Raw genomic sequence first — 26,132 nt, forward strand, 5'->3', positions numbered from 1 at the left:
CCATCTCTTCATTACTGTCAGGGATTAGAGCTCCTTCCCTCTCTTTTCCTTCTCCAAGCACCAAGATTTTGATGTGAACTTTTTTTTTTTTTTTGAGATGAAGTCTTGCTCTGCCACCCGTGCTGGAGTGCAGTGGTGTGATCTCCGCTCACTGCAGCCCCCATTTCCTGGGCTCAAGAGATACTTGTGCCTCAGCCTCCCAAGTAGCTGGGACTACAGGCGCCCACCATGCCCAGCCAATTTTTGTATTTTTGGTAGAGATGTGGTTTTGTCATGTTGGCCAGGCTGGTCTCAAACTCCTGACCTCAAGTGATCCACCCTCTTCGGCCTCCCGAAGTGGCGGGATTACAGGCGTGAGCCACTGTGCGTAGCCTGATGTGAGCATTTCTACCTGTAGTGTTTTTTGGAGACCTGTTAATATTTTCATACTTGTAAAAATGGGCATATTTATGTAAAGGAAGATAAAAAGAAAGTAAAATACCATCTGAGTGTCTGTAGGCCTGAAGTCAAATCAGATTTCTTGAAACCATCTGTTTTCATTTTTAGGGTGTTACGTAGTTAATGCCTTGGCTTAGCAGTGGTTACTTGGAAATAAAGATGTGTTCTGCTGTGTTGACAGGCCCTTCATGAGGCAGCACACATGTCATTCTTGCTACTGTGTACCTGGCTGCTAAAATGAATCCTACTATAAGTTATATGAAACTAAAAAGATTTTCTGATCTTATAGAGCTGAAGTATTGATAACACCAAGGAAATCTATCACGATTTGAAAAGATAAGCAAAAGTTTGATTTCCAGACACTACAGAAGTAAAAATGGTAAGTTTTTGATCACAGATACTATTTTTTCACTCACGTAGAGATGTTTGTAACCTTTTCCAAAGCATTTGATTCCATTGCCATTTTTATTAGCGCTTTTGGATTATAAAGTAATATTATCTATTCTGTATTCCATTATGTCTCCCACTGCCCAGACACAACAGCTGTTTCAGTTTGCTTGTTCCTCCTTGGTCCTTCAGTTGTGCTCCTGCAGGCTTGGTTTTTACACACAAGCGATATAGCATCATTCTGAATTGTGCAGCTTAAAAGATGGACGTTGGGCTGCTTGCTCTCTTTACATCATTTTTAACTTAATTCTCACATCCCTAGCGTCCAATGAGAATTTTTGTGAATGATGACCGCCATGTAATGGCAAAGCATTCTTCCGTTTATCCAACGCAAGAGGAGCTGGAGGCAGTCCAGAACATGGTGTCCCACACGGAGCGGGCACTCAAAGCTGTGTCCGACTGGATAGACGAGCAGGAAAAGGGTAGCAGCGAGCAGGCAGAGTCCGATAACATGGATGTGCCCCCAGAGGACGACAGTAAAGAAGGGGCTGGGTAAGTGAAGTTTTCTGTCGTCGTTTTCTTTCTTGTAGAGAGGGTAGCCAGGGTAGGGGTTGGTACTTGTTTTCTTTTTTTTTTTCTTTTTGAGATGGAGTCTCGCTTTGTGGCCCAGACTGGAGTGCAGTGGTGTGATTTTGGCTCACTGCAAGCTCCGCCTCCCGGGTTCCCGCCATTCTCCTGCCTCAGCCTCCCAAGTTTAGCTGGAACTACAGGCGCCCGCCACCATGCCCAGCTAATTTTTTTTTTGTTTTTTGTTTTTTTTGAGACGGAGTCTCACTCTGTCACCCAGACTGGAGTGCAGTGGCTGGATCTCAGCTCACTGCAAGCTCCGCCTCCCGGATTCACGCCATTCTCCTGCCTCAGCCTCCCGAGTAGCTGGGACTACAGGCACCCGCCACCTCGCCCGGCTAGTTTTTTGTATTTTTTAGTAGAGACGGGGTTTCACCGTGTTAGCCAGGATGGTCTCGATCTCCTCAGCTTGTGATCCGCCTGTCTTGGCCTCCCAAAGTGCTGGGATTACAGGCTTGAGCCACCGCGCCCGGCCAATTTTTTTGTAGTTTTAGTAGAGACGGGGTTTCACCCTCTTAGCCAGAATGGTCTCGATCTGACCTCGTAGGGTAGGGGTTGGCTCCTGTTTTCTAAGAAACTTCAGCCTGTCTTGGGACCTCTGGGTCGTGGTCAGACTGAATTCTTCACTGAGCTGAGTGTTGGTCTGTCCCTCAGGGAACAGAAGACGGAGCATATGACCAGAACCTTGCGGGGAGTGATGCGGGTGGGCCTGGTGGCAAAGGGCCTCCTACTCAAGGGGGACTTGGATCTGGAGCTGGTGCTGCTGTGTAAGGAGAAGCCCACAACTGCCCTCCTAGACAAGGTGGCCGACAACCTGGCCATCCAGCTTGCTGTAAGTGTGGCGGTCACTGCCGGGTAGGTGGGTGGTTGGTAGGCGTGCTGGTTGAGGATGTGGGGCCCAGGAAGAAGTGTCCAGCTAGGCCATGCTCCAAGAAGCACATGCCAGACTTGCCCTGGCACTTGCTGTGCATGTGTCTTCTCAGTAGGTGGCGAGCAGGACACCAACAAGCCACTGAGCTTCTGTGGAACCTGACTGCAGGGGTCATAAGGACCCCGTGCCTATTTTGTGCCAGGCTGCACACAAGCCCAAGGTCATTGGGCATAAACTTCACATCTAGGCTCCATTGGATGGATGGCTAGATAGATAGCAGAGTTGTTTCCTCTTCCGTTGGATCCAAAGCTAAATGTAAAGAATTGTTCTTTTCCTTTTGAGATGGAGTCTTGCTCGGTTGCCCAGGCTAGAGTACAGTGGCTCGATCTCAGATCACTGCAACCTCTACCTCTGAGGTAGACAATTCTCCTACCTCAGACTCCCGAGTAGCTAGGATTACAGGCGTGCACTGCCACACCCAGCTAATTTTTATATTTTTAGTATAGACGGGGTTTCACTATGTTGGCCAGGCTGGCCTCTAACTCTCGACCTCAGGTGATTATTCATCCACCTCAGTCTCCCAAAGTGCTGGGATCACAGCCGTGAGCCACAGCACCCAGTTGAAAATCTTTTCTATATGTTTATTTTTATAAATAGAGATGGGTTCTTGCTGTATTGCCCTGGCTGGATTCAAACTTTTGTCCTCAAGCAGTCCTCTCGTCCCCAGCCTCCCACAGTGCTGGGATTAGAAGTGTGAGCCACCACACACTTTTTTTTTTTTTTTTTTTTTTTCCTGAGATGGAGTCTTACTCTGTTGCCTAGGCTGGAGTGCAGTGGTGCAATCTCGGCTCACTGCAACCTCTGCCTCCTGAGTTCAAGCGATTCTCCTGCCTTAGCCTCCCGAGTAGCTGGTACTACAGGCACGTGCCGCTACGTCCAGCTAATTTTTGTATTTTTAGTAGAGATGGGGTTTCGCCATGTTGGCCACGGTGGTCTCGAACTCCTGACCTCAAGCCGTCTGTCCACCTCAGCCTCCCGAAGAGCTGGGATTACAGGCATGAGCCACCGCGCCCGGCCAATGTTTTGGTTTGTTTGTGTTTTTTTTTTTTTGTTTTTTTTTTGTTTTGAGACGGAGTCTCGCTCTGTCACCCAGGCTGGAGTGCAGTGGCCGGATCTCAGCTCACTGCAAGCTCCGCCTCCCGGGTTTACGCCATTCTCCGGCCTCAGCCTCCCGAGTAGCTGGGACTACAGGCGCCCGCCACCTCGCCCGGCTAGTTTTTTGTATTTCTTAATAGAGACGGAGTTTCACCGTGTTAGCCAGGATGGTCTCGATCTCCTGACCTCGTGATCCACCCGTCTCGGCCTCCCAAAGTGCTGGGATTACAGGCTTGAGCCACCGCGCCCGGCCGTTTTTTGTTTTTTTTTAAGATAAGGAAGGTCTTGCTCTGTAGCCCAGGCTGGAGTGTGGCAGCACAATTATAGTTCACTGCAACCTCCACTTCCAGGTCTCAGGTGATCCTCCCATTGCAGCGCCCTGAGTAACTAGGACTACCGGCATGTACTACCACTCCCAGCTAAAATACCTTTTTAAAATTAAAAAAAAAAAAAAAATATTTGTTTCATTGTGAAACTATTGCATAAATAATGGTCTCTGTTTATTGAGTGTTTGCTAAAGTCAGGCTCTCAAACAGATGTGCTCTTGATGTGTGTTATTTCATCTTCCTCTAAGTGGGACAGATGATGTGACAGAGCTGCAGGGCAGCTGAGGAATGGATCCCAAGACCTACGGCTGGGCTGTTTGGAGGCATCAGAACCTCTGCCAGGTGTTGCCTCCGCAGGATACAGCCCCCCTGTATTTATGTATAGGATAAGCAAAAAAGAAGTATACAAGCATCTTTGAATCTTTGACAGAGTCTTGCTGTGTCATCCAGGCTGGAGTGCAGTGACATGAACTTGGGTCACTGCAACCTCTGCCTCCGTGGCTCAAGTGTTCCTCCCACCTCATCTTCCTGAGTAGCTGGGACTATAGGCGTGCGCCACCACACCCAGCTGTTTTGTGTGTATGTGTGTGTGTAGATGAGCTTTTGCTGCGTTGCCTAGGCTGTTCTTGAACTCTTGATCACGGGCCTGAGCCACCATAGCCTTTGAATGTTTTAGTCTTATTCCTTAGAAAAACCTGGTTTACTTACACAATGTAGATTTGTATTCTCTCACATGGGACTGACAATTTTAGGTTCAGGACAAAAAATATGGAGCTAATGTAAATGCATTAGATACTTCTGAGGAGCCATTGAAGATGAAGCTGTGAAATTTTTCTAGTGATAATTTTCTTTTTTCTTTTGAAAGTACATCAGCATAGTGGTAATTCTTTTTCTTTTTTGAGATAGCCTCGCTCTGTCCCCCAGGCTGGAGTGCAGTGGTGTGTGATGTTGGCTTACTACAACCTCCGCCTCCTGGGTTCAAGTGATTCTCCTGCCTCAGCCTCCTGAGTTGCTGAATTACGGGTGCCCTCCACCATGCCCAGCTAATTTTTGTATTTTTAGTAGAGACCATATGGGCCAGGCTGGTCTTGAACTCCTGACCTCAGGTATTCTGCCTGCCTCTGCCTCCTTAAAGTTCTGGGATTACAGGCGTGAGCCACTATGTCCGGCCCATAGTGGTAATCAGGGGTCAGGGGAGGCGGGGGGGGGGGGGCGGCGGGACGGAGTTTCACTCTTGTTGCCCAGGCTGGAGTACAATGGGGTGATCTCAGCTCACCACAAACCCCGCCTCCTGGATTCAGGCAGTTCTCCTGCCTCAGCCTCCTGAGTAGTTGGGATTGCAGGCATGCGCCACTATGCCTGGCTAATTTCGTATTTTTAGTAGAGATGGGATTTCTCCACGTTGGTCAGGCTGGTCGCTCTGTCACCCAGGCTGGAGTGCAGTGGCGTGATCTTAGCTCACTGCAAGCTCCGCCTCCCGAGTTCACGCCATTCTCCTGCCTCAGCCTCCTGAGTAGCTGGGACTACAGGCACCCGCCACCTTGCCCGGCTAGTTTTTTGTATTTTTTAGTAGAGACGGGGTTTCACCGTGTTAGCCAGGATGGTCTCGATCTCCTGACCTCATGATCCACCCGTCTCGGCCTCCCAAAGTGCTGGGATTACAGGCTTGAGCCACCGCGCCCGGCCCAGCTAATTCTTTTGTATTTTTTTTTAGTAGAGACGGGGTTTCACTGTGGTCTTGATGGCCTGAACCTCGTGATCCGCCCACCTCAGCCTCCCAAAGTGCTGGGATTACAGGCGTGAGCCACCGTGCCCGGCCCCCGCCCCCCCGTTGGTTTTTTTTTTTTTTTTTTTTTTTTTTTTAAAGAAGACAGGGTCTCTTGCTCTGTTGCCCAAGCTCGGGTACAGTGGTGCAATCTCAGCTCACTACAGAGTTGTTTTCTGGCCTTAAGCAATCCTCCCACCTCAGCCTCCTGAGTAACTGGGACCACAAGCGTGTGCCACCATGTCTGGCGAATTTTTTAAATTTTTTGTAGATACGAGGTTTCACTATGTTGTTCTGGCTGGTTTTGAGCTCCTGGCCTCAAGCTATTTGCTTGCCTCAGCCTCCCAAAGTGCTGGGATTACAAGCATGAGCCGTTGAGCCTGGCCAATAATTATTCCTTAAAGATGAAAATAATAGGGGTTTTAAAAATCATTTCTAGGCCAGGCGCGGTGGCTCAAGCCTGTAATCCCAGCACTTTGGGAGGCCGAGACAGGCGGATCACGAGGTCAGGAGATCGAGACCATCCTGGCTAACACAGTGAAACCCCGTCTCTACTAAAAATACAAAAACTTAGCTGGGCGAGGTGGCAGGCGCCTGTAGTCCCAGCTACTCGGGAGGCTGAGGCAGGAGAATGGCGTGAACCCGGGAGGCGGAGCTTGCAGTGAGCTGAGATCCGGCCACTGCACTCCAGCCTGGGTGACAGAGCGAGACTCCGTCTCCAAAAAAAAAAAAAAAAATCATTTCTAGTGGTTCCTTAAGAGGGGTGAATCACCCCCCTGCCCTGATAACATTTGGCAGTGTCTGTTGACAGCTTGGTGATGGGGTGCTGTGGTGCTGTCAGCACCTGATGGGTGAAAATCAGAGATGCTACTCACCACCCTATCATGTGCAGTGTAGCTCCCCCAAGAATTTTGCAGCCCAGAAGTTCAGTTGTGCTGAAGTTGAGAAATCCTGTTTCAGATTTTTTCAGTGTATTTATTCTCCCAACATTCTTAGCTTCCTTCGCAAAAATATTAAAAAACTTGAATTTTCTTTTCTTTTTTTTTGAGACGGTGTCTTGCTCTGTCCCCTGGGCTGGAGTGCATTGGCACAGTCTCAGCTCACTGCACCCTCTGCCTCCCTGCCTCAGCCTCCCAAGTAGCTTGGATTACAGGCGCCTGCCACCACACGTGGCTATTTTTTTGTATTTTTAGTAGAGACGGGATTTCATAATATTGGCCAGGCTGGTCTTGAACTCCTGACCTCAAGTAACCCGCCCGCCTTGGCCTCTCAGAAGTGCTGGGATTACAGGTGTGAGCCACTGCCCTCAGCCAAAAGCTTGAATTTTCTTTGTCACGTTATACACGGTGGTATCAAGAATAAAGATAGTTGTGCGGGTCGTTGTAGATGTGCATTTGCAGCAAGTACATACTTTTAGATGCATCATAGGATACTGCACACTGGCTATTTCACTGCACACAGGTTTTATTCCACATTGTCTGGCTGCTCATCCCAGCATGGAAGTAGCAGTGGCTGGATGCCCACTCTGCAGTGTCCTCCGCTTTCCGCGCAGTGTCTGGTTGAGGCTTCCAGCAGCCTTGTGGTGTAGTTCATGTCATTAAGTCCATTTTACAGATTAGAGCCGTAAATCTGAATGAGAGATTTATCCAAAGTTAATTACCCACTAAAGGGCAAAAGCAGGAAAGGAGGGTCTCCTCCTTCTGGATCCTAAACTCTTTGCCATTGCTTTTTTTTTTTTTTTTTTTTTTTTTTTTTTTTTGAGATGGAGTCTTACTCTTGTCACCCAGGCTGGAGTGCAGTGGCATGATCTCAGCTTACTGCAGCCTCTGCCTCCCAGGTTCAAGGGAGTCTTCTGCCTCAGTCTTCTGAGTAGCTGTGACTACACGCGTCAGCCATTGCACCCAGTTAATTTTTGTATTTTCAGTAGGGATAGGGTTTCACCATGTTGGCCAGGTTGGTCTTGAACTCCTGACCTCAGGTGATTCTGCCTGCCTCAACCTCCCAAAGTTCTGGGATTACAGGCGTGAGCCACCACACTTGGCCTAACAATGCTTTTTTGTTTGTTTGTTTTTGGTTTTTTTGAGACAGAGTCTCGCTCTGTTGCCCAGGTTGGAGTGCAGTGGCGTGATCTCGACTCACTGCAAGCTCTGCTTCCTGGGTTCACGCCATTCTCCTGCCTCAGCCTCCCGAGTAGCTGGGACTACAGGCACCCGCCACCACGCCCAGCTAGTTCTTTTTGTATTTTTAGTAGAGACGGTTTCACTGGGTAGCCAGGATGGTCTTGATCTCCTAACCTTGTGATTCCCCCCACCTCAGCCTCCCAAAGTGGTGGGATTACAGGTGTGAGCCACTGCACCTGGCCTAACATTGCTTTTTTGTTTGTTTTTATTTTTGTTGTTGTTGTTGTTGTTTTGAGACATTTCGCTGTATTGCCCAGGCTGGACTGCAGTGGCGTGATCTCGGCTCACTGCAAGCTCCGCCTCCCGGGTTCATGCCATTCTCCTGCCCTCAGCCTCCCGAGTAGCTGGGACTACAGGCGCCTGCCACCACACCCAGCTAGTTTTTTGTATTTTTAGTAGAGACGGAGTTTCACTGGGTTAGCCAGGATGGTCTCGATCTCCTGACCTCATGATCTGTCCACCTCGGCCTCCCAAATTGCTAGGATTACAGGCATGAGCCACCGTGCCTGTCCTTACCATTGCATTTTTAAGCCCCTTTTGGAAATTGCTTATTTCACTGGTTACCCCCTCTAGTACCCAAAACGTGGCCAAAAACCTGGACAGTTAGGTGGACACCCCAGGTGAAGTCACTTCTGGGACATCATACCCAAGAAATTGGCCTTTCTGCTGCAGGAATAGGTGGAGCCAGATAAAATTGTTGATTGCTTTGAGGAGAAAGTGTTTTGAAAGTTGCATTTTATTTTTTAGGCTGTAACAGAAGACAAGTACGAAATACTGCAATCTGTCGACGATGCTGCGATTGTGATAAAAAACACAAAAGAGCCTCCGTTGTCCCTGACCATCCACCTGACATCCCCTGTTGTCAGAGAAGAAATGGAGAAAGTATTAGCTGGAGGTAGGGAGGCCGAGACAGGCCGGCAGGGCTTTGAAAACGTGGTGTTCCCTCACTATTCAAATGTGCTATTCAGTTTTAGACTGCTTTGGTAAAAGGCTACGTTGTAGATTGACCACCTTTACTCTGAGATCACATCTCCCGTTGGCTTTGAGTACTTGGGAGTTTGACAAAACGGTCACACTAAAAGTGAGTAGCACTTTTCGTAGGGGACTGCACCATTTTCCTTTTAACTTCATCCTTGAACATTCTCAAACGTGAATGTGGTAGTTGCTTTTCCGTGGAGCCATTCTCTGGCTGTGGAGAAGTGTGTCCCTGGTGATTCTATGGTTTTAAAGATGAGACAACCAGACGGTTTCTGCATGAGCACCACGTTGGAGTTTACCAACAGCCTGTGCTGCAGCTGAGCTGAGGGCCTCTTCGTTTGTCCTCTGCCGTGGCTCTTATCATGTAAAGTGACAGAAGCACAAAGAGCTGATACAGAGTTTTGGATAAAGTTTAAACAGTTGTCCAATTTTTCAGACTACCTCATTGGACCTCGCACTAATATTGTGCTCACAGTCCATGGCCCGCCCCTCGTGTGCCTGTCTTCAGGCCTTATCCAAACCCCTGGCGTGCAGATGGCAGAGAAGACAGACGCTCGGCTTGGCCGCAGCATAGGCTGGCATAGCGCCCTTGTTGCTGTTTACCTTTGGTTCTCATAGCTGATTCCGACTACCAAAGCCCTTCTAGTTGATCAACGTAGGGACGCTGGACCTTTGACCAACAGGACTCTCTCTGTCAAGGGCTGGGGCTAGGGCAGTCCCGCCTGGTGGGCGGAGTTGGTCCCCTTTGCCGCATATGCCTTGGGATGGCTGTTGTGGGATGCAGAGAGGGAGTTCCTTTCCTCTCCCCCGGCCTTTTTAATTTTTTTCCTATTGAACATTTTAGCATAGCTAATTTATTGGGAGAACATGGGGAGGAGGCAAGGGAAGAGGATTAGAAGATAGGCTCCACCTATCTCTCCCCTCCCTCATGAGATTATTCCTTTTAGAATAACTCCCCACTTTTGTTTTTATGTTTGTTTTATTTTTTCTTTTTCTTTCTTTTTTCTTTTTCTTTTTTATTTTTGGATGGGGCCTCCAATTTTTACAATTTCCTCACAGGGCAGAGTTCAATGTGCTCTAGTTTCTCCTTCCCTGGTCCAGGGTGGAGATGAATTCAGCTTCTGGGAAACTCAGCTGCCCTTTAGAAAGCTGCCACATCCCCTTTCCACCTGACAGAAACCCCTTGGTCAAACTGTGCCTTGTCTTCTTATTCCATCCATGAATAGAAACGCTATCAGTCAACGACCCCCCGGACGTTCTGGACAGGCAGAAATGCCTTGCTGCCTTGGCGTCCCTCCGACACGCCAAGTGGTTCCAGGTTTGCATTTTGTTCTTCTCTTTGTCTTTTGGTAGAGAATTCCTAAGTTTTAACTTGGCTAACTGTCACCATAAAGATTCCTTAACATTGACGATAGCCGTGCTGAGCTTAGCACCTGCGGTTCCGCAGGTCCTAAAGGAGTGCACCTCAACAAATTCGACCCCAAAAGAGGCTGAGACTGAATTGGTGGGCTGCTGCTGCTGCTTTGTGTTAAGAGTAATACTTTCTTGTACACGTAGTGAGATTGCTGCTGGCCACACCCTTGGTGGTCGCCATCGTTGACTGTTTACCCTTGGCAAAGCAGCACCGTGACACTTGTGGTGTTCATGTTGACCTGTGCCCTGGGCGGTGCCTCAGACTGAAGAGCCTGTGTTTTGTTCCCCTAGGCTCGAGCCAACGGACTGAAGTCCTGTGTCATTGTGATCCGGGTCCTGAGGGACCTGTGCACTCGCGTGCCCACCTGGGGTCCCCTCCGAGGCTGGGTAAGGATGTTGCTATGGCTACTAGGGGATGGTGTATGCAGAGTCTCTAGGATATCCCAGGAACACTTGATGATCACGGGGCAGGAGTGGCCCCTTGATGTGTGGCTGGTGTGTACTCTCCAGAGCTGCCTGTGGAGCTGCTCCTGCTTGCCACACCTGGGGTTGGGGTTGGGGTTGGGACAGTGTGGGTCAGGGCCCTTTGCAGGGGTCGCACAGCTCAATCCCAGCAGGAGGCTGACGAGGAGGTGGGAATGATCCCTCTGGGAAGGTTTGCAGATGCTCTCACGCAGGACCAGTTCTTACCAGCTGTTGCTATTTTTTTTCAGCCCGCAGTTGGGGTGGTTTTTATATTTGTAAATAAATGGGTTAGATTTTAAGTATGAGATACTACATTATAATCTCACCTTGGTCTCTGAGCTCACAGAGCCTGCAGGATGTCATGTCTGGTCCTCCCTGTCCTAGGTGCACTGGCTCAGGCTTAGCCCTGAGGCTTTGACTTTACCTGACTGGATGGCTATGAGTCCCACGTGTGCCCTGACCCACTCATCTAGTGACAGCTCCCTAGTGGCGGCCGGCCTCATCCTGTAGGTTCTTGGCTCACTGTCCCTCTTCCCTTTCAGCCTCTCGAGCTCCTGTGTGAGAAATCCATTGGCACAGCCAACAGACCGATGGGTGCTGGCGAGGCCCTGCGAAGAGTGCTGGAGTGCCTGGCGTCGGGCATCGTGATGCCAGGTTGGGGCCTTGTGCTTCGCAGGTTGCAGGGAAAGGACAGGGTTCCAGGCCGCCTCCTGGCGGGTACACTGACTGGGTTAGGACAGGAGCAGCCCCGTGTCCACTCCCTAGAGCTGCAGCATGTGACTACCCTCTGGCACCATCATATCCAGCCCTGACCGGGTCCGCAGCCGTCATTCAGAGGGCGGATCCGGGGCAATGGTGACCCACTCCCACGTGACTTTCTTGCTCTGAGACACTTGTGAATTATTTCTGTCAAGGGCTGGACGCCGAGTGGGTCACCGAGCTAGGCATGTTTTCCAGAGCTGGGTGTGGATGGGGCGCGGGGGGTAACACACCTAGTTCCCTCAGCCAGCACACCTCTTCAGAGATGCTAAAAGATAATCCTCTGCATATCTTCCTTGTTTCCTGCCTTCAGATGGTTCTGGCATTTATGACCCTTGTGAAAAAGAAGCCACTGATGCTATTGGGCATCTAGACAGACAGCAACGGGAAGATATCACACAGAGTGCGCAGGTATAGTCATCGCCATTGCCAACGTGCGCCCTGACCCAGTCTGTAATCACTGGCTTCCAGTTCCATTACTGGGTATTCCCAGGGTAGCCCCTGGACTCGTAGGCTCAGGTCGGGAACTGAAGGCAAAGGGATCGTGTCTGATACAGGGCGCCCCAATCTGGGCTGCTTCTTTCCCCTGGTGCCATGCCTGGTTGTCGTCTGCCCCCTCCCTTGGCTTGCTCGAGTGCCATTTTCGGACACTGAGTGGTGCTGGGAGATGTGTTTGCTGTGCGGACTGCTCCGGGGGACCTTCCCCTGCAGGCTACCACATGGCTCCGTGTGGCAACCAGTCCCCAGGTTGGGGTCTCCTGTATTCCTCTGGAAGGGGGGTGGTCACAGGCTGGCCTTCCCCCACAGCAAGGCTGGACTTGAGCATTCAGGCTCTCCCCTGGCTGGTGGGGGACCCCTTGCTGTCGTAGAGGAGACCATTAGCAGCCCTTCAGCTCTGTCCCTCCTCAGAAGGCAGTAGTGAGCGCACACTCCATGACCGGGAGCACAGGGCAGCTGAGTCAGAGCCTCTTCCCCTTCTCCAGCACGCACTGCGACTCGCTGCCTTCGGCCAGCTCCATAAAGTCCTGGGCATGGACCCTCTGCCTTCCAAGATGCCCAAGAAACCAAAGAATGAAAACCCAGTGGACTACACCGGTAAGCCCACGGCGGTTGCCTGATGGCTGGGGCTCCAGGAGGAGTGGCCATCTGCATCTCTCAGCCATGCCCTGCTCTCTCCTTGCAGTTCAGATCCCACCCAGCACCACCTATGCTATTACACCCATGAAACGCCCAATGGAGGAGGACGGGGAAGAGAAGTCTCCCAGCAAAAAGAAGAAGAAGATTCAGAAGAAAGGTACAGGCCGGGCGCGGTGGCTCACGCCTGTAATCCCAGCACTGTGGGAGGCCGAGGCGGGAGAATCGCTTGAGCTCAGGAGTTTGAGACTAGCCTGGGCAACATGGCGAAACCCCGTCTCTACAAAAAACACAAAAATTAGCTGGGTGTGGTGGCACACCTGTAGTGCCAGCTATTTGGGAGGCTGAGATGGGAGGATGACTTGAGCCTGGGAGGCGGAGGTTGCATTGAGCAACTGTATTCCAGCCTGGGCAACAGAGCGAGACCTTGCTTAAAATCAGTGTTGAAAGATTTAAAAAACTAAGTAGATAAAAAAGCAGGAAGGTGCAGACCTCCCCTCGTGCTGCTGCTTTATCTATCTGGTCCTGCGAAGGCTCACCCTGAAGCTATAGGGAGTGCCTGCTTTTGTTTCATTTTTCTTACTTGTGATTTCTGAGTCCTTTAACAATAATGAGGCATGATTGGGGATGTAGAAGATGAGTAGGATGACGGTGCCATGGCTGGAGGCCACAGGAGAGGTGCAAACTGGGTTCAGTTTGTATGGCTGCCCCACCCACTGTGTTACGCCACAGAGGCAGGCCCGGGGGCTAGGATTGGCAGAGCTCTCGTGGAGACCTGCCATCGTGCTGATCCAGAGCCACCTTGGTGTTCTCTCTGTAGAGGAGAAGGCAGAGCCCCCCCAAGCTATGAATGCCCTGATGCGGCTGAACCAGCTGAAGCCAGGGCTGCAGTACAAGCTGGTGTCCCAGACTGGGCCCGTCCATGCCCCCATCTTTACCATGTCTGTGGAGGTTGATGGCAATTCATTCGAGGCCTCTGGGCCCTCCAAAAAGACGGCCAAGCTGCACGTGGCCGTTAAGGTAAGTGTGGCCAGCGTCACTATCTTCTAATAGCAGAACCATGATCTTTGTTTTGGGCCCCATATGAGCCATTGTCTCTCAGGGAAGGCATGTAGATCCTAAAAACACACATAGTTAGATGGCGGGTATTTGCAGGTCACATGTGCCAAGAACGCCTTCCCACTGTGGCTGGCAGGCAGAGGGGTCCCCAAACATAGTTGGACATTAGGGCCTCCTGGGAGCAGAAGCCGAAAGGAAACAGTCCTCCTCCAGATGACTTTCTGGGTGGGTGCCTGTAGGCCATGGGGAGGCCCTGCATGCATGGCTCCCGGGCTGAGCCCTGCTTCAATGGGACCTTGGGGGTCTCGCTACCTCTGCAGGTGTTACAGGACATGGGCTTGCCGACGGGTGCCGAAGGCAGGGACTCTAGCAAGGGGGAGGACTCGGCTGAGGAGACTGAGGCGAAGCCAGCGGTGGTGGCCCCCGCCCCAGTGGTAGAAGCTGTCTCAACCCCTAGTGCGGCCTTTCCCTCAGATGCCACTGCCGAGGTGAGCACATGGTGGGTGCTGGGAGTCACTGCCAGACAGAGCAGGCAGCCATGTGTCCTGTCAGTGAGGTGGTTACTGGTCCTTGATAATTTGCCCCAAAAAGCTGACCTTTCAGGCCAGAAGCCCACACAGGAAGCTGGGTGCTGCCCTACAAGCTGTGTGGGGGAGGGCCTTGTGTATGTTGTCTCAGCATCCTAGGCTACATTGGGGTGGCCCTGGGTTGAGAACATGCTGTTCAGAGGGGAGGCACAGGGAAGGGGCACATTGCTGGAAGGCCTTCACGAGAGTGGGTGGAGACTGTCTGGCAAGGACTGGCAGTGTATGAGCAGCAGACGCCCGGCCTCAGTCCTGCTGCTCCTCCTGTGTGGCTGGAAAGCCCATAGCTGAGTTTGTCGGTCGTTCTTTCTGTTTTCCCTGAGAACGTAAAACAGCAGGGGCCAATCCTGACAAAGCACGGCAAGAACCCAGTCATGGAGCTGAACGAGAAAAGGCGGGGGCTCAAGTACGAGCTCATCTCCGAGACCGGTGGCAGCCACGACAAGCGCTTCGTCATGGAGGTGCGCGGCCTGGAGCTGCCTGCTGGGGCATCCCATAGGGAGGCCTGGGGTCCCCCTGCCCCTAGAGGGAGGCACTAGGTCACCTCTGTCTGCACTTTCCAGGTTGAAGTGGATGGACAGAAGTTCCAAGGTGCTGGTTCCAACAAAAAGGTGGCGAAGGCGTACGCTGCCCTTGCTGCCCTAGAAAAGCTTTTCCCTGACACCCCTCTCGCCCTTGATGCCAACAAAAAGAAGAGAGCCCCAGTACCCGTCAGAGGGGGACCGAAATTTGCTGCTAAGGTGAGCAGTGACCCTTGAATCTCCTGGCTCAGGCATGGGTTCTCCTGCAATGTGAGCACAAAGGGAATGTCACTTCCCGTGTTCTCTTCTAGCCACATAACCCTGGCTTCGGCATGGGAGGCCCCATGCACAATGAAGTGCCCCCACCCCCCAACCTTCGAGGGCGGGGAAGAGGCGGGAACATCCGGGGACGAGGGCGCGGGCGAGGATTTGGTGGCGCCAACCACGGAGGCTACATGAATGCTGGTAAGGGCCCTTGTACTGCACTGTCCCCATCTTCCACACGTGCATGCTCTGGGAACAAGTGTGCGGGGCTCCTGGGGTGGGCCTGAGACACTGCTGGTCCATGGTAACCCTATCTTTCCCCTTCCAGGCGCTGGATATGGAAGCTACGGGTACGGAGGCAACTCGGCGACAGCAGGCTACAGTAAGTGCGTTTCTCTCTGTCTGACCTGGGAAGCAGCCGCAGTGTAGCTTCTGGGCCTGAGTTAGCGAAGGGCGGCCAGAGCAGCCTCGAGGAGGCTGTAGAAGGGGCACACACCTTTTTGCGGTGAATAGGTCACATGGCCCTCGACCCCCCCCCACCCTGCAGTGGGATTGACTGTGTTAACACACAAACTCGTGTAACTGCAAAGTTCCTTAAAAGTTAGAATTTTAAATTTCTCTGCTTTAAGCCATGCGAAGCACCAATCTTGTGAATACGCTTTTCCAGCCAGTGCACAGCTCTTGTCTTGAGAAGGAGCCTTCATTGGGGGGTTACAGGAGCAGAGAAATCTAAAACATGAATTTCAAATGTGGCGCTCTGTGCCCTTTTTCAAAAGAATTCTAATTTCTTCTCTCTGCTCTGTCTCCCCCTTTTGTAGGTGACTTTTTCACAGACTGCTACGGCTATCATGATTTTGGGTCTTCCTAGAGCGTCTAAAAGTATTGCACACAAAATCAACTTTTTACTCCAATTTCCTCCAACTCCAAAACCCAAAGTGTCCGTGCTGTGTCCCTGTGCTTCACTGGGTTTCTCAACCGTGGCTTTTCACCGCAGCTTGTCTGAAACTCTTAGCCTGCAGAATTTAAGACAATGGCAGTTTTTATCGTGATTTGCCTTTGAACTTGGTCCTATTGAAGTTCACACTAAGTGGAAAACAATTTTTTCAGAGAATGTATTTTTGTGCAGAATTGCACAGAATTCTAGAGACAGCGTTGTTCGGCATCAAGGCAAAAGCCCACCTTTGCTTTTTATGGAAAGCATTACTTTATTTAAAGAGACAGACATTGACGCATTTTAATCTACCTTTGTCTTAATTTACAGCAGGTTTTGTATGAATTTTTAACCTTTTAACAAACTCCCAAATCTGGTTGATGCCTTTGACAGTGATGAAAACGATTTCACCACATCTGAATCCAGAGAAACCGGCTTTTTTCTTATTACGAGCATGTGAAAACGTTGGGAACGTGGGGAATTGTGTATTGCGCTGAATTAGCTTCTCCCGCCTCTTGTAATGCTCTGGTGGGTTCTTCTTGTTTGGGAATGCAATGTTTTGTGGCTGGTTTAGCTAGAGAGTGAACTCTCAAAGGTATCAAAACTGTGCTTCCATTATTAGTGCAAGAAACAGACAGGCTTTAAGGGGTAGATGACGTGAAATTTTGCAAGTCTTAATTACAGCTGCAGAAGCATGGGATTCTGGATTTTTTTGTTTTTAGTTTATTGGGACTTTAAAAGTAATCAAGGAGAAAGAACCGCGATGTTCCCTGCTTCTTCAGTAAAGGGCTGGTTTTTCCTTGGGCAGAGGTGGTGCTGCTGCATGTGCAGCTGCCACAGACTCCAAAGGCATAGAAGTTTCTGTCTACAAACACACACACAGTCATTCTGGCTCTTTACTGAGGCCCCTGTTTTCTGGCAGGTGTCCTCCTTGGAAACTGGTTTTGGCTCTGATCAGCGGTTATTTTTTGCAGCAAAGCCTGCATCTGTATTGACTTGCAAGATTTTACGTTTATTCAGGCAAAAACTGGTCAAAATGGTTACTACGTGATTTGTTCCCAGAGGTTTGAAACATTCAGTGAAACTTTTTAAAACTTTGATTGCATGATGTATTTTTTTTTTAGAAAGTTATTGTTTGAGAATAATGTCTTTTTATACCAGGAAAATAGTTATCCTGAATGACGTTGAAAACTCCCCCTCCCCTTTATTTTTTTTTAATCAATACATGTGAAAGTAACAAGCCCTCGGCCCTTGCGTCTTCATTCATTCCCGGCTTCAGGCGGGGCGAGGTGGTGTGCTCAGTGCAGGACACTGGGGAAGCTGGGGCAGTGGGGCTGTGGGGTGTGGGTCCTGGGTCCTGGTCGGGGGGTTCTGAAGATCCCATCCTCCCAGTCTCCTCGCTGAGCTGCCGCATGTTCGCTTTCTGGCATTGTGGGACACGTCCTCCCCCTTGGTGTCTTGGCTTTGTGATGGGGGGCGAGGGAGGAGGCCTGCCTGAAGAACACAAACCGAAGGTTGCAGATAGTTCTGTCCACATTGTCATGTAGGCAGCCCACCACACCAGCGTGGGGTATACATCTCCAGTGGGTGGAGGCACGTGAGGACTCCCAGTTACCCCACCCAGGAGGCGGTGGGCCCTTGGTGTCCTCAATCTGGGAAGGAAGGACAGGCAGTGTGGGAGCCTCCCCTTCCATCCCACCCACCCTGGGCCTGGCGGTCTGGGCAGCTTAACTGGGCAAAGGTGGCTGCATTCACAAGCCGACCCGCTCTGAGAGCCCAGGAACTCAGCTGCACCTGCTGAGCGCTTGGGCATTGCCCAGCTTGGCTGGAGAGCTACCACCATGACCTGGCCTCCCGCCTCACCCACCCTCTCAGCCTTCCCACGCCCGTTCGTGGAGACCCCCTCTGTGGGGCTCCCTTGCAAGGCTTGGGGTGCAGCATTCCCTCAGCCAGTGCCATCCCCTTTGTTCCACTCAAGCCTCTGGTGGGGCTGTGTATTGACAAACCTAGTTGACCAGAAGTGGGGTCTCGCTGCTACATTTTCAGCTTGCTGAGAATGTGGTGGCTGCACTGCACGCTCTCAGCCCTGCTGCTCAGTCCCACGTGCACCCAGCAGCTGTGCTGGGGACAAGGAAGGGGCGTCGGGGACATCAGGGCTGTAGGTCTAGGCCTCACCTGGCTGTCCTGGCCCCAGCTGTGGCCAGTCTTCCCCACCAACCAGGCTGGGGCTTGCTCACATCCTGAGTCACATGCTTGCACGAGTATCACAAGGGAGGTGCCTGCATCATTGACTAAGTCTCAATTTGTCTTCCATGAACCAAACCAGCTCAGACCAGTTGGTCTCAGGATGACGACGGTCCAGGGGCCTCTTTAAACAGTATCTCTTGGGGATCTCCAGGCCTGTGCCTGTGGAGCCTGTTTCCAGCACAGCAGGGAGGAGGGGGGTGGCCGCTGCTTCTCTGGGGCTTTGCTTTTCCTGTCACCATTGGGGATCTCTGGGTAGCCGTCAGCTAGCTGTGAATGTCGTCCCGCGCTCGGAGTCCATCTCATTGTAATGTTGACATCCGCTGCAAAAGCTGCTGGCGCGTGCTGCTTGGCAAAGCCCCATTGTTGTCATCAGCTGCTGGGTGAGTGGAGCTGAAGGCTGGGCCAGCCTGAATGGCTGCGCTAAGGACCGGAGCCACTGCTCCTCTCCCTCCTTTTTCTGCTGCCTCTGACCCGGGCTTGTGGGTCAGCCTTCAGGACCCATGGCTGCCGCCTGCCCTTCCCTCCCTTCCCCCTGCCCTTTCCCGTCCTCCGCCTGACCCACTGCCTCCCTGTTTAGGTCAGTTCTACAGCAACGGAGGGCATTCTGGGAATGCCGGTGGCGGTGGCGGCGGGGGCGGTGGTGGCTCCTCCGGCTATGGCTCCTACTACCAAGGTGACAACTACAACTCACCGGTGCCCCCAAAACACGCTGGGAAGAAGCAGCCGCACGGGGGCCAGCAGAAGCCCTCCTACGGCTCAGGCTACCAGTCCCACCAGGGCCAGCAGCAATCCTACAACCAGAGCCCCTACAGCAACTATGGCCCCCCGCAGGGCAAGCAGAAAGGCTATAACCATGGACAAGGCAGCTACTCCTACTCGAACTCCTACAACTCTCCCGGGGGCGGGGGCGGATCCGACTACAACTACGAGAGCAAATTCAGTGAGTTGGCTTCCAGAGCTCCTTGGCTGGGCCAGGGTCCAGGCCCCAGCAGTGCAGCCCACGGAGTGGCAGAAGCTCGGCACTGCCCAGACCACTGGCCGAGGGCCTTAGGAGGAGGACACGTGGTGTTGGCTGTGGGCGGGTGCTAGGAAGATGGGGCGTGGGGCCCCTTGGTGCCGTCTTCGCCACTTTCTCTGGTGTGTTCTCCGAAGGCAGGGGTAGCTGAGGCCTCTGTCTCTAGGCCCTGGCTGTGGGTGAGGCTGCAAGGTGACTTCCTGGGACTTGATCTAGAGAGTTTTGCATCCAGCCCCTGCAAGAGCCTGATCTCTCCACCACCGTCTCTCCCGCTTCCTCATGCACAGACCCAGCAGGCCCAGGCTGCACCAGTGGCCCGGTGGGGCTGAGTAGGTGTGTCCTTGGGACCCAGCAGCTCTCAGCAGCAGGCCAGGGACTTGACAGAGGCTACACTGGGTGTGCGGGTCAGAAGGGGGTGCTGTTTGTCTGGTGCTGCTGGCTGAGGAGAGACAGCTGCTGGGGTCTCGTGCACTTCCTCAGCTGCTGCTGGGAAGTTTGGGCTGCAGGAGCAGTTGAGAAGGCACCCCACAGCAGGGCTTTGGAGCTTGGTGACCAGCCCAGCCCAGGGCCAGGTGACCCTGCAGGGCTGCAGCTGGCTCCTGGCGCTTATCTGTTGGGCTGATGTGTGACATTGAAGCAGGCAGGGAGAAGAGTTAGAGGCCCAGGGTCTGGGCCAGGGGCCGGCCGCGTCTGAGGCGCACCACAAGGCACCTGGGCCGCCCCAGTTGTGTGTTTCCTGGGGCCCCTTAACCACCCTGTCTTCTTTCCCCCAGACTACAGTGGTAGTGGAGGCCGAAGCAGCGGGAACAGCTACGGCTCAGGCGGGGCATCCTACAACCCAGGGTCACACGGGGGCTACGGCGGAGGTTCTGGGGGCGGCTCCTCATACCAAGGCAAACAAGGTGGGCCTGGAGCCCCTGGTGGCACAGCATGGGGGCCCGGCACCTGCTGTGAAGCGGGATGTGGACCTGGTGGGAGCAGACGGCAGCGTGGGCAGGGCTGCAGTGGCAGGTGGGCCCTGTGAGAGAGAATACACACTTGGGTGCACTGGCAGCTGCTAAGGCTTTCGGGAGCGGCTGGAGAGCCAGCAGTGTCCCCACTGTTAACCCCTGGTACCTGTGTGAAATGTGGGTGACACGGAGGCCAAACAGCGGTTCCCCTGGTTCTGGCCAGTAGCTCAGCTGTGGGCTCAGGTAGCTTCCCCCAGAAACAAGGGTCACAGTGGTCCCACCTCTCGGAGTCTTGATGTCAGCCTTGTCCAGTAATGTGTGGTAGGCAGGCAGAGCCGCATAGGAGGCCACGAGTCTTGCCCACCTGCATCCTGGCCGAGTCTTGGGTGTGGGCTGCCTAACCTGAGCCCCGCTGGCTGGGCCCCTCGGCTCTAATCCACCACTCTCTCTCCTAGGAGGCTACTCACAGTCGAACTACAACTCCCCGGGGTCCGGCCAGAACTACAGTGGCCCTCCCAGCTCCTACCAGTCCTCACAAGGCGGCTATGGCAGAAACGCAGACCACAGCATGAACTACCAGTACAGATAAGCCCCCGCGGGGCGGAGATTTCTACCTTCTGCACTTACTCCCCATCAGAAGATCGAGTTTTATGCATCACAGTTAACATGTCAGCTGGCCCTCCAGGCCCCCGCCCCCACCCCGTCCACGTTGCTGTGTCGTGAGGTGCAGCGGGTCACCCTGTGGCCCGTCCTGTGACCCATATTTAGCCGTGTTTGGGACTCCGTGTCTTCAATGGTTTGTTAGTTGCCATTACAACTTTGTCTGGGTAGAGTTTTTGAGTTCTTGCAGTTCAGTATCCCTCTGTCTATTCACACTTGGTGTTAGTGGTAACTCAGTTTGTCTTTAAATAGTTACGGAAGGGATACGTCATTTGTTAATGCTTTTGTGAAGTGAGTTAAACGAGCTTTCTGTATTTTAATGCTTTAGTGTTTCAGTTTTATAAGTGAAGATTTTATTTTAAAAACCAGTGGGAAAGAGTGGGGGGTTTCTTTTTATGTCTGGGTCATTCAGGCAGTACATCTGAATTAAGCTGAATGTAGACAAATAAAGAAAAACAAAACTGCGCCCGTCTTAGGCCTGGGTGTCTGACCCACCAGCAGCGCAATGAGCAGGTTTCCCCGCTCTGTCCCTGCTCGGGGACAGCAGGGCGGGCCAGCAGGATGCTCCCTGGTCCTTAGAGAGGGTCCAGTTCTGGCCTTCTAGACATTTTACTCATGCTCAGCGAAGGCTGGTTGCTGGTCTCCTGGGCTGTGTAGACCCGGTGTCCCACCAGGCTCCAGGCTCCCACCGTCCGCAGAGGGGCTCACAGTGCCCATTCTGGTCTTGGGGAACCCATCACAAAACAGGCAGGCTTTTTCTGCTCCCTGATTTTGGTGTGGTTCTAAGTACACCAGTGATGTCCTCTGTAGGGGCGTGCCTGTGGTGGAACACACAGCCCAGTTAGAAAAAGAAAGGGCAGGTGAGGCCTGGGTAACCCCAGCCACGGATCGTCAGTGGCTGGAGGGAGCTTCATGTCTGTGCTGGAGCTGCAGCCTGCTCGCCATCTGGAGGCTCAGCAGAGTGGGGAGTTGGGGTTCTCACACCACCAGATTTCCCTAGAGCGTGATTCTCCCATCTGAGGCAATCTCGCCTCCCAGGGGAAATTTTGCAATGTTTGGAGGATGTTGTCACAGCTAGCAGGTGCTCTGGGATCTAGTGGATACAGGCCAAGGATGCTGTCAAGCATACTATGCTTCCCAGAAGAGTGGCCCACAGCGGGGACCTGCCCTATGGAAATATCAGGTGTGTGGAGGTGGAGACCCCACGCTAGAGCAGCCCTTTTAGCTCTACCTTGCCTGGAGAGGGAGGAGGAGCTCTGGTTTCAGAGCATTGCTGGGATTGCCTTTCCCCAGGATCCCTGTCGGCCATCCGGGAAGAACTGTACTTGCCAAGCCTGGGACCACACATCTACAGAGATCCTGCTTTGCTGACCTGAGCTCCAGGCCTTGGCCTCCTGTGCTTGGGTAACCATGGCCACTGGGAAAAGTGAGGACCATTTTTGACTCAGAATCATTCAGCTAATGTAGAATATCAAGTGTGCTTTCAAAGGATGAAGATTTGCTTTCTTGGAGAGGTGAAAGAACAAGTTGTGTGCTAGAAAACTGTTGAGGAATTCTCCTTTGTGTTAGAGCAGAGGAGGTCCCAGATACCAAGTGGCCCCTCCCAGGAAAGGGTGGGAGAAGAGGACCTGAAGTACCCTGAGATCCTAGCAGTGCACACAGTGGAGGGATGAGGATGGATGAGTCCTACCCCCAATTTTGATGGGATGTGTTCATGTCCTGTCTCCTCTCTTGGACATATTAAGGGGTTGGGACAAGAAGAGACTCCTGTGAGATCAGCAGACCTTGTATTTGAGGAGAGAATACCAGCCTGTAACACCCATGGAAGGGATGCCTCCTGGCCCCACCTGCCAAATACCTCCAAACTCCGGGCAGGCGCCTGCATTCTCAACACAGGACTCTACTTGCAGTTTCCCGCTCAGTGATCGCTACCAGGGTTGTTTCTGAATGCAGACCCATCACGAGGGACGGATTCCATCCGCCTGCCCTGCTGCAGATCTGCCGCATAGCAGGCACGTGTCTTGGAGAGAACAGCTCTGAGCACAGCATCCTTGGAGCCCTCAGTCCGCTCAGGGGCCTCACCGGTGCTGATTATGCCGTCATGCCGCTTGCCTGTGACAGTATCCCAGCTACAACAGGACACTGAGTTCAGGAAGATGTGGCTATCACCTTGAGCACTGACAGTGGCCTTCTGGGCCAGTTGCCTTCCAAACCCAGGAAGCTGACCTGCAGGAGGGCCTACAAATGGGCCCTGTAAGAGCTAGGCAACAGTTGGCTTGTGATGAGACACCTCGACGCTTTGGGTGGACGGTGTCCTACATGAGTTGATAGGATGGGGTGCTTGGTGGATGGGCCGTGGAGGTCCGTGAGCGGGAACTGGGCACACACCATCCCAGAGGGCTCAGGATGCCCCAGGAGGGAAAGAAGGGCAACAGACTACACGATTGGACATGTGTGGTTGGCTGGGATGAAGTTGGAGGGAGGGCCGGGGGATTGGTACTGATTCCAGGGAGGAAGTATTGGGGCTTGATGAACTATGATGAAAGGAGGCCTCTGAGCCATAACAAGGGGCACATCTAGGATTTCCGCCACCCTGGATTTAGTAGAGCCAGTAGGCCCTGGTTGTCACTCTGGGCAGGGATGCTGTCAGCCCTGAGGGTTGCCACCCACCTGTTTGTTGCCCTCTGTACTGGCAGGGAAACATACACCCCTTGTCTCACCACAAACTTTGCTTGTGTAGTCAGTAGGGCTGACCCTGCCCCAAGGACTTACTGCATGTACCCGGACCGCCTAGGCCTGGCCTTTGCAGCAGAGGTGGCAGCTTCTGGATTCCAGCTGCAGCTGTGAGCCCCATGCTGGCTGTGCACTGCACGGGCCTGAGACCGCTGGATACAATGTTGGGCAACAACTCAGCCAGCCTGATGGCAGGCTCAGAGGCTCACTCTAACCCATCCCAGAATAAATGGAGACTTCATGTGTTCATTGTTTCATTCACTCAACATGCGTTCGTTCATTTTTTTTAAGAGAGACAGGATAGACCTGTAATCCCAGCACTTTGGGAGGCCGAGGCGGGCAGATCACGAGGTCAGGAGATCAAGACCATCCTGGCTAACATGGTGAAACCATGTCTCTACTAAAAATACAAAAAATTCAAAAAAAAAATTAGCTGGCCATGGTGATGGGCGCCTGTAGTTCCAGCTACTCAGGAGGCTGAGGCCGGAGAATGGTGTGAACCCAGGAGGCGGAGCTTGCAGTGAGCCAAGATCATGCCACTGGACTCCAGCCTGGGCAACAGAGCAAGTCTCCATCTCAAAAAAATAAAAAGGATATTGCTCTGTCATCCAGGCTGAAGTGCAGTGGCATCATCATAGCTCACTGCTGTCTTGAACTCCTGAGAGCTCAAGCGATCCTCCTGTCACAGCCTCTGGAGTAGCTGGGACTACAGGGCTGTTCTTCCATACCTGACTACTTTTCTTACAGAGGTGGGTCGCCCGGCCTAGTCTCAAACTCCTGGACCTTAAGCAACTCAGCTTCCCTATAGTGGTTGGGATGACAGTGCCACTGTGCCCTGCTGTCCTGTTTATTATTGGGTGGTGATTACATGTCAGGTCTGGTGCTGGTTGCTGGGAACCTGCTCTCAACCCACATGGCTCTTACAGGCACAAAGAGGGCTGTGTCACAGTGGGACAGGGAGTGCCTTGTCAAGGGTATCCCCTCAGGTGAGAAAGGATGGGTGAGTTGGACCCAGGAGTGTTAGGAAGTGAAGGGGAGGCCAGGCAGAGGGAATAGCTTGAGCAAAAATTCAGCTGGGGTATGAGGATGGGCTTGAAGAAGCTGAAGTCAGATGGGTAGAGCATTTTGGATGCAAAATGAAGGAATGCTGGGAAATGAGACTGGAGGTCAGTGGGATCTTGAGGGCCCCCAAGTGGAGGGCCAGGCACAGGAGTGCTTTCTAAGGGCAGTGGGGAGCCATGGGTGGATTCTGACCTGGGAAGACCTCAGGCCCTTTCAGGCTTCCCAAGAATATTATTTATTTATTTTGTTGGCCAGGCTGGAGTGCAATGTCACGATCTCAGCTAACCACAACCTCCGTCTCCCGGGTTCAAGCGATTCTCCTGCCTCAGCCTCCTGAGTAGCTGGGATTACAGGCATGTGCCACCACGCCTGGCTAATAGTGTATTTTTAGTAGAGACAAGTTTTCTCCATGTTAGGCAGGCTGGTCTCGAACTCCTGGCCTCAGGTGATCCACCTGCCTCGGCCTCCCAAAGTTCTGGGATGACAGGTGTGAGCCACCACACCCGGCTATTTATTTTTTAAGATAGAGTCTTGCTCTGTCGCCAGGCTTTGTTTTTTAAGACAGAGTCTTGCTCTGTCGCCAGGCTGTAGTGCAGTGGAGCGATCTCGGCTCACTGCAACCTCAGCTTCCCAGGTTCAAGCAATTCTGCCTCAGCCGCCCGAGAAGCAGTAACTACAGGTGTGTGCCATCATGCTCAGCTAATTTTTGTTTTTCTTTTTTTTTGTTTTTTTGTTTTTTTTTTTTTTTGAGACAGCGTCTCGCTCTGTTGCCCAGGCTGGAGTGCTGGCGCAATCTCGGCTCACTGCAAGCTCCGCCTCCCGGGTTTATGCCATTCTCCCGCCTCAGCCTCCCCAGTAGCTGGGACTACAGGCGCCCGCCACCACACCCAGCTAGTTTTTTGTATTTTTTTTAGTAGAGATGGGGTTTCACCGTGTTAGCCAGGATGGCCTCGATCTCCTGACCTCGTGATCTGCCCGTCTCGGCCTCCCAAAGTGCTGGGATTACAGGCTTGAGCCACCGCGCCCAGCCTCGGTTTTTTTTTTTGTTTGTTTGTTTGTTTTTTTTTTTGAGACAGTCTTGCCCTTTCGCACAGGCTGGAGTGCAGTGGCATGATCGCAGTTCACTGCAACCCCCGCTTCCTGGGTTCAAGTGATTGTCCTGGGTCGACCTCCCCAGTAGCTGGGATTACAGGCGTGCACCACCCCGTGTCTGGCTAATTTTTTGTATTTTTAGTAGAGATGGGGTTTCAGCATGCTGGCCAGGCTGGTCTCAAACTCCTGACCTCGTGATCCACCCGCCTTGGCCTCCGAAAGTGCTGGGATTACAGGCGTGAGCCACACTGTGCCTGGCCAACGAAACTTTTTTTTTTTTAGACGGAGTCTGGCTCTATTGCCCAGGCTGGAGTGCAGTGGAGTGATCTCAGCTTACTGCAACCTCAGCATCCCAGGTTCAAGCTATTCAGCCGCAGCCTCCCGAGTAGTTGAGTGAGATTACAGGCACCTGCTACTACACTTGGCTAATTTTTGGATTTTTAGTAGAGACAGGGTTTCACCATGTTGGCCAGGCTGGTCTTAAACTCCTGACCTTGTGATTCGCCTGCCTCAGCC

General features: G+C 52.4%; 1 protein-coding gene across 11 annotated transcripts in view; it reads left to right on the forward strand.

Annotated features, from left to right (window-relative positions):
- Positions 1 to 21,194, forward strand: part of LOC105474730 (interleukin enhancer binding factor 3) — a 37,320-nt gene extending 16,126 nt beyond the window's left edge. For 2 of the 11 annotated variants that reach the window (XM_071086377.1, XM_011729594.3), the window contains 19 exons: positions 728 to 817; positions 1,148 to 1,377; positions 2,107 to 2,284; positions 8,497 to 8,644; positions 9,954 to 10,045; positions 10,432 to 10,527; positions 11,148 to 11,259; positions 11,678 to 11,775; positions 12,348 to 12,459; positions 12,548 to 12,658; positions 13,319 to 13,518; positions 13,878 to 14,045; positions 14,465 to 14,602; positions 14,705 to 14,881; positions 14,974 to 15,127; positions 15,255 to 15,308; positions 18,682 to 19,044; positions 19,893 to 20,021; positions 20,525 to 21,194. In XM_071086377.1, the coding sequence (XP_070942478.1) occupies positions 815 to 817; positions 1,148 to 1,377; positions 2,107 to 2,284; positions 8,497 to 8,644; positions 9,954 to 10,045; positions 10,432 to 10,527; positions 11,148 to 11,259; positions 11,678 to 11,775; positions 12,348 to 12,459; positions 12,548 to 12,658; positions 13,319 to 13,518; positions 13,878 to 14,045; positions 14,465 to 14,602; positions 14,705 to 14,881; positions 14,974 to 15,127; positions 15,255 to 15,308; positions 18,682 to 19,044; positions 19,893 to 20,021; positions 20,525 to 20,658 (2,697 nt within the window). In that variant the 5' untranslated portion in view covers positions 728 to 814 and the 3' untranslated portion in view covers positions 20,659 to 21,194. Of the gene's footprint in view, positions 1 to 727; positions 818 to 1,147; positions 1,378 to 2,106; positions 2,285 to 8,496; positions 8,645 to 9,953; positions 10,046 to 10,431; positions 10,528 to 11,147; positions 11,260 to 11,677; positions 11,776 to 12,347; positions 12,460 to 12,547; positions 12,659 to 13,318; positions 13,519 to 13,877; positions 14,046 to 14,464; positions 14,603 to 14,704; positions 14,882 to 14,973; positions 15,128 to 15,254; positions 15,309 to 15,744; positions 17,098 to 18,681; positions 19,045 to 19,892; positions 20,022 to 20,524 lie in introns of those variants that run through there. The other 9 variants (XM_011729946.3, XM_071086380.1, XM_011729981.3 and 6 more) reach the window with 7 other exon arrangements.
- Positions 21,195 to 26,132: the final 4,938 nt, after the last annotated feature.

The sequence above is a fragment of the Macaca nemestrina genome, chromosome 20 (genome assembly GCF_043159975.1).
Source record: "Macaca nemestrina isolate mMacNem1 chromosome 20, mMacNem.hap1, whole genome shotgun sequence".
Classification (NCBI taxonomy): Eukaryota; Metazoa; Chordata; class Mammalia; order Primates; family Cercopithecidae; genus Macaca; species Macaca nemestrina.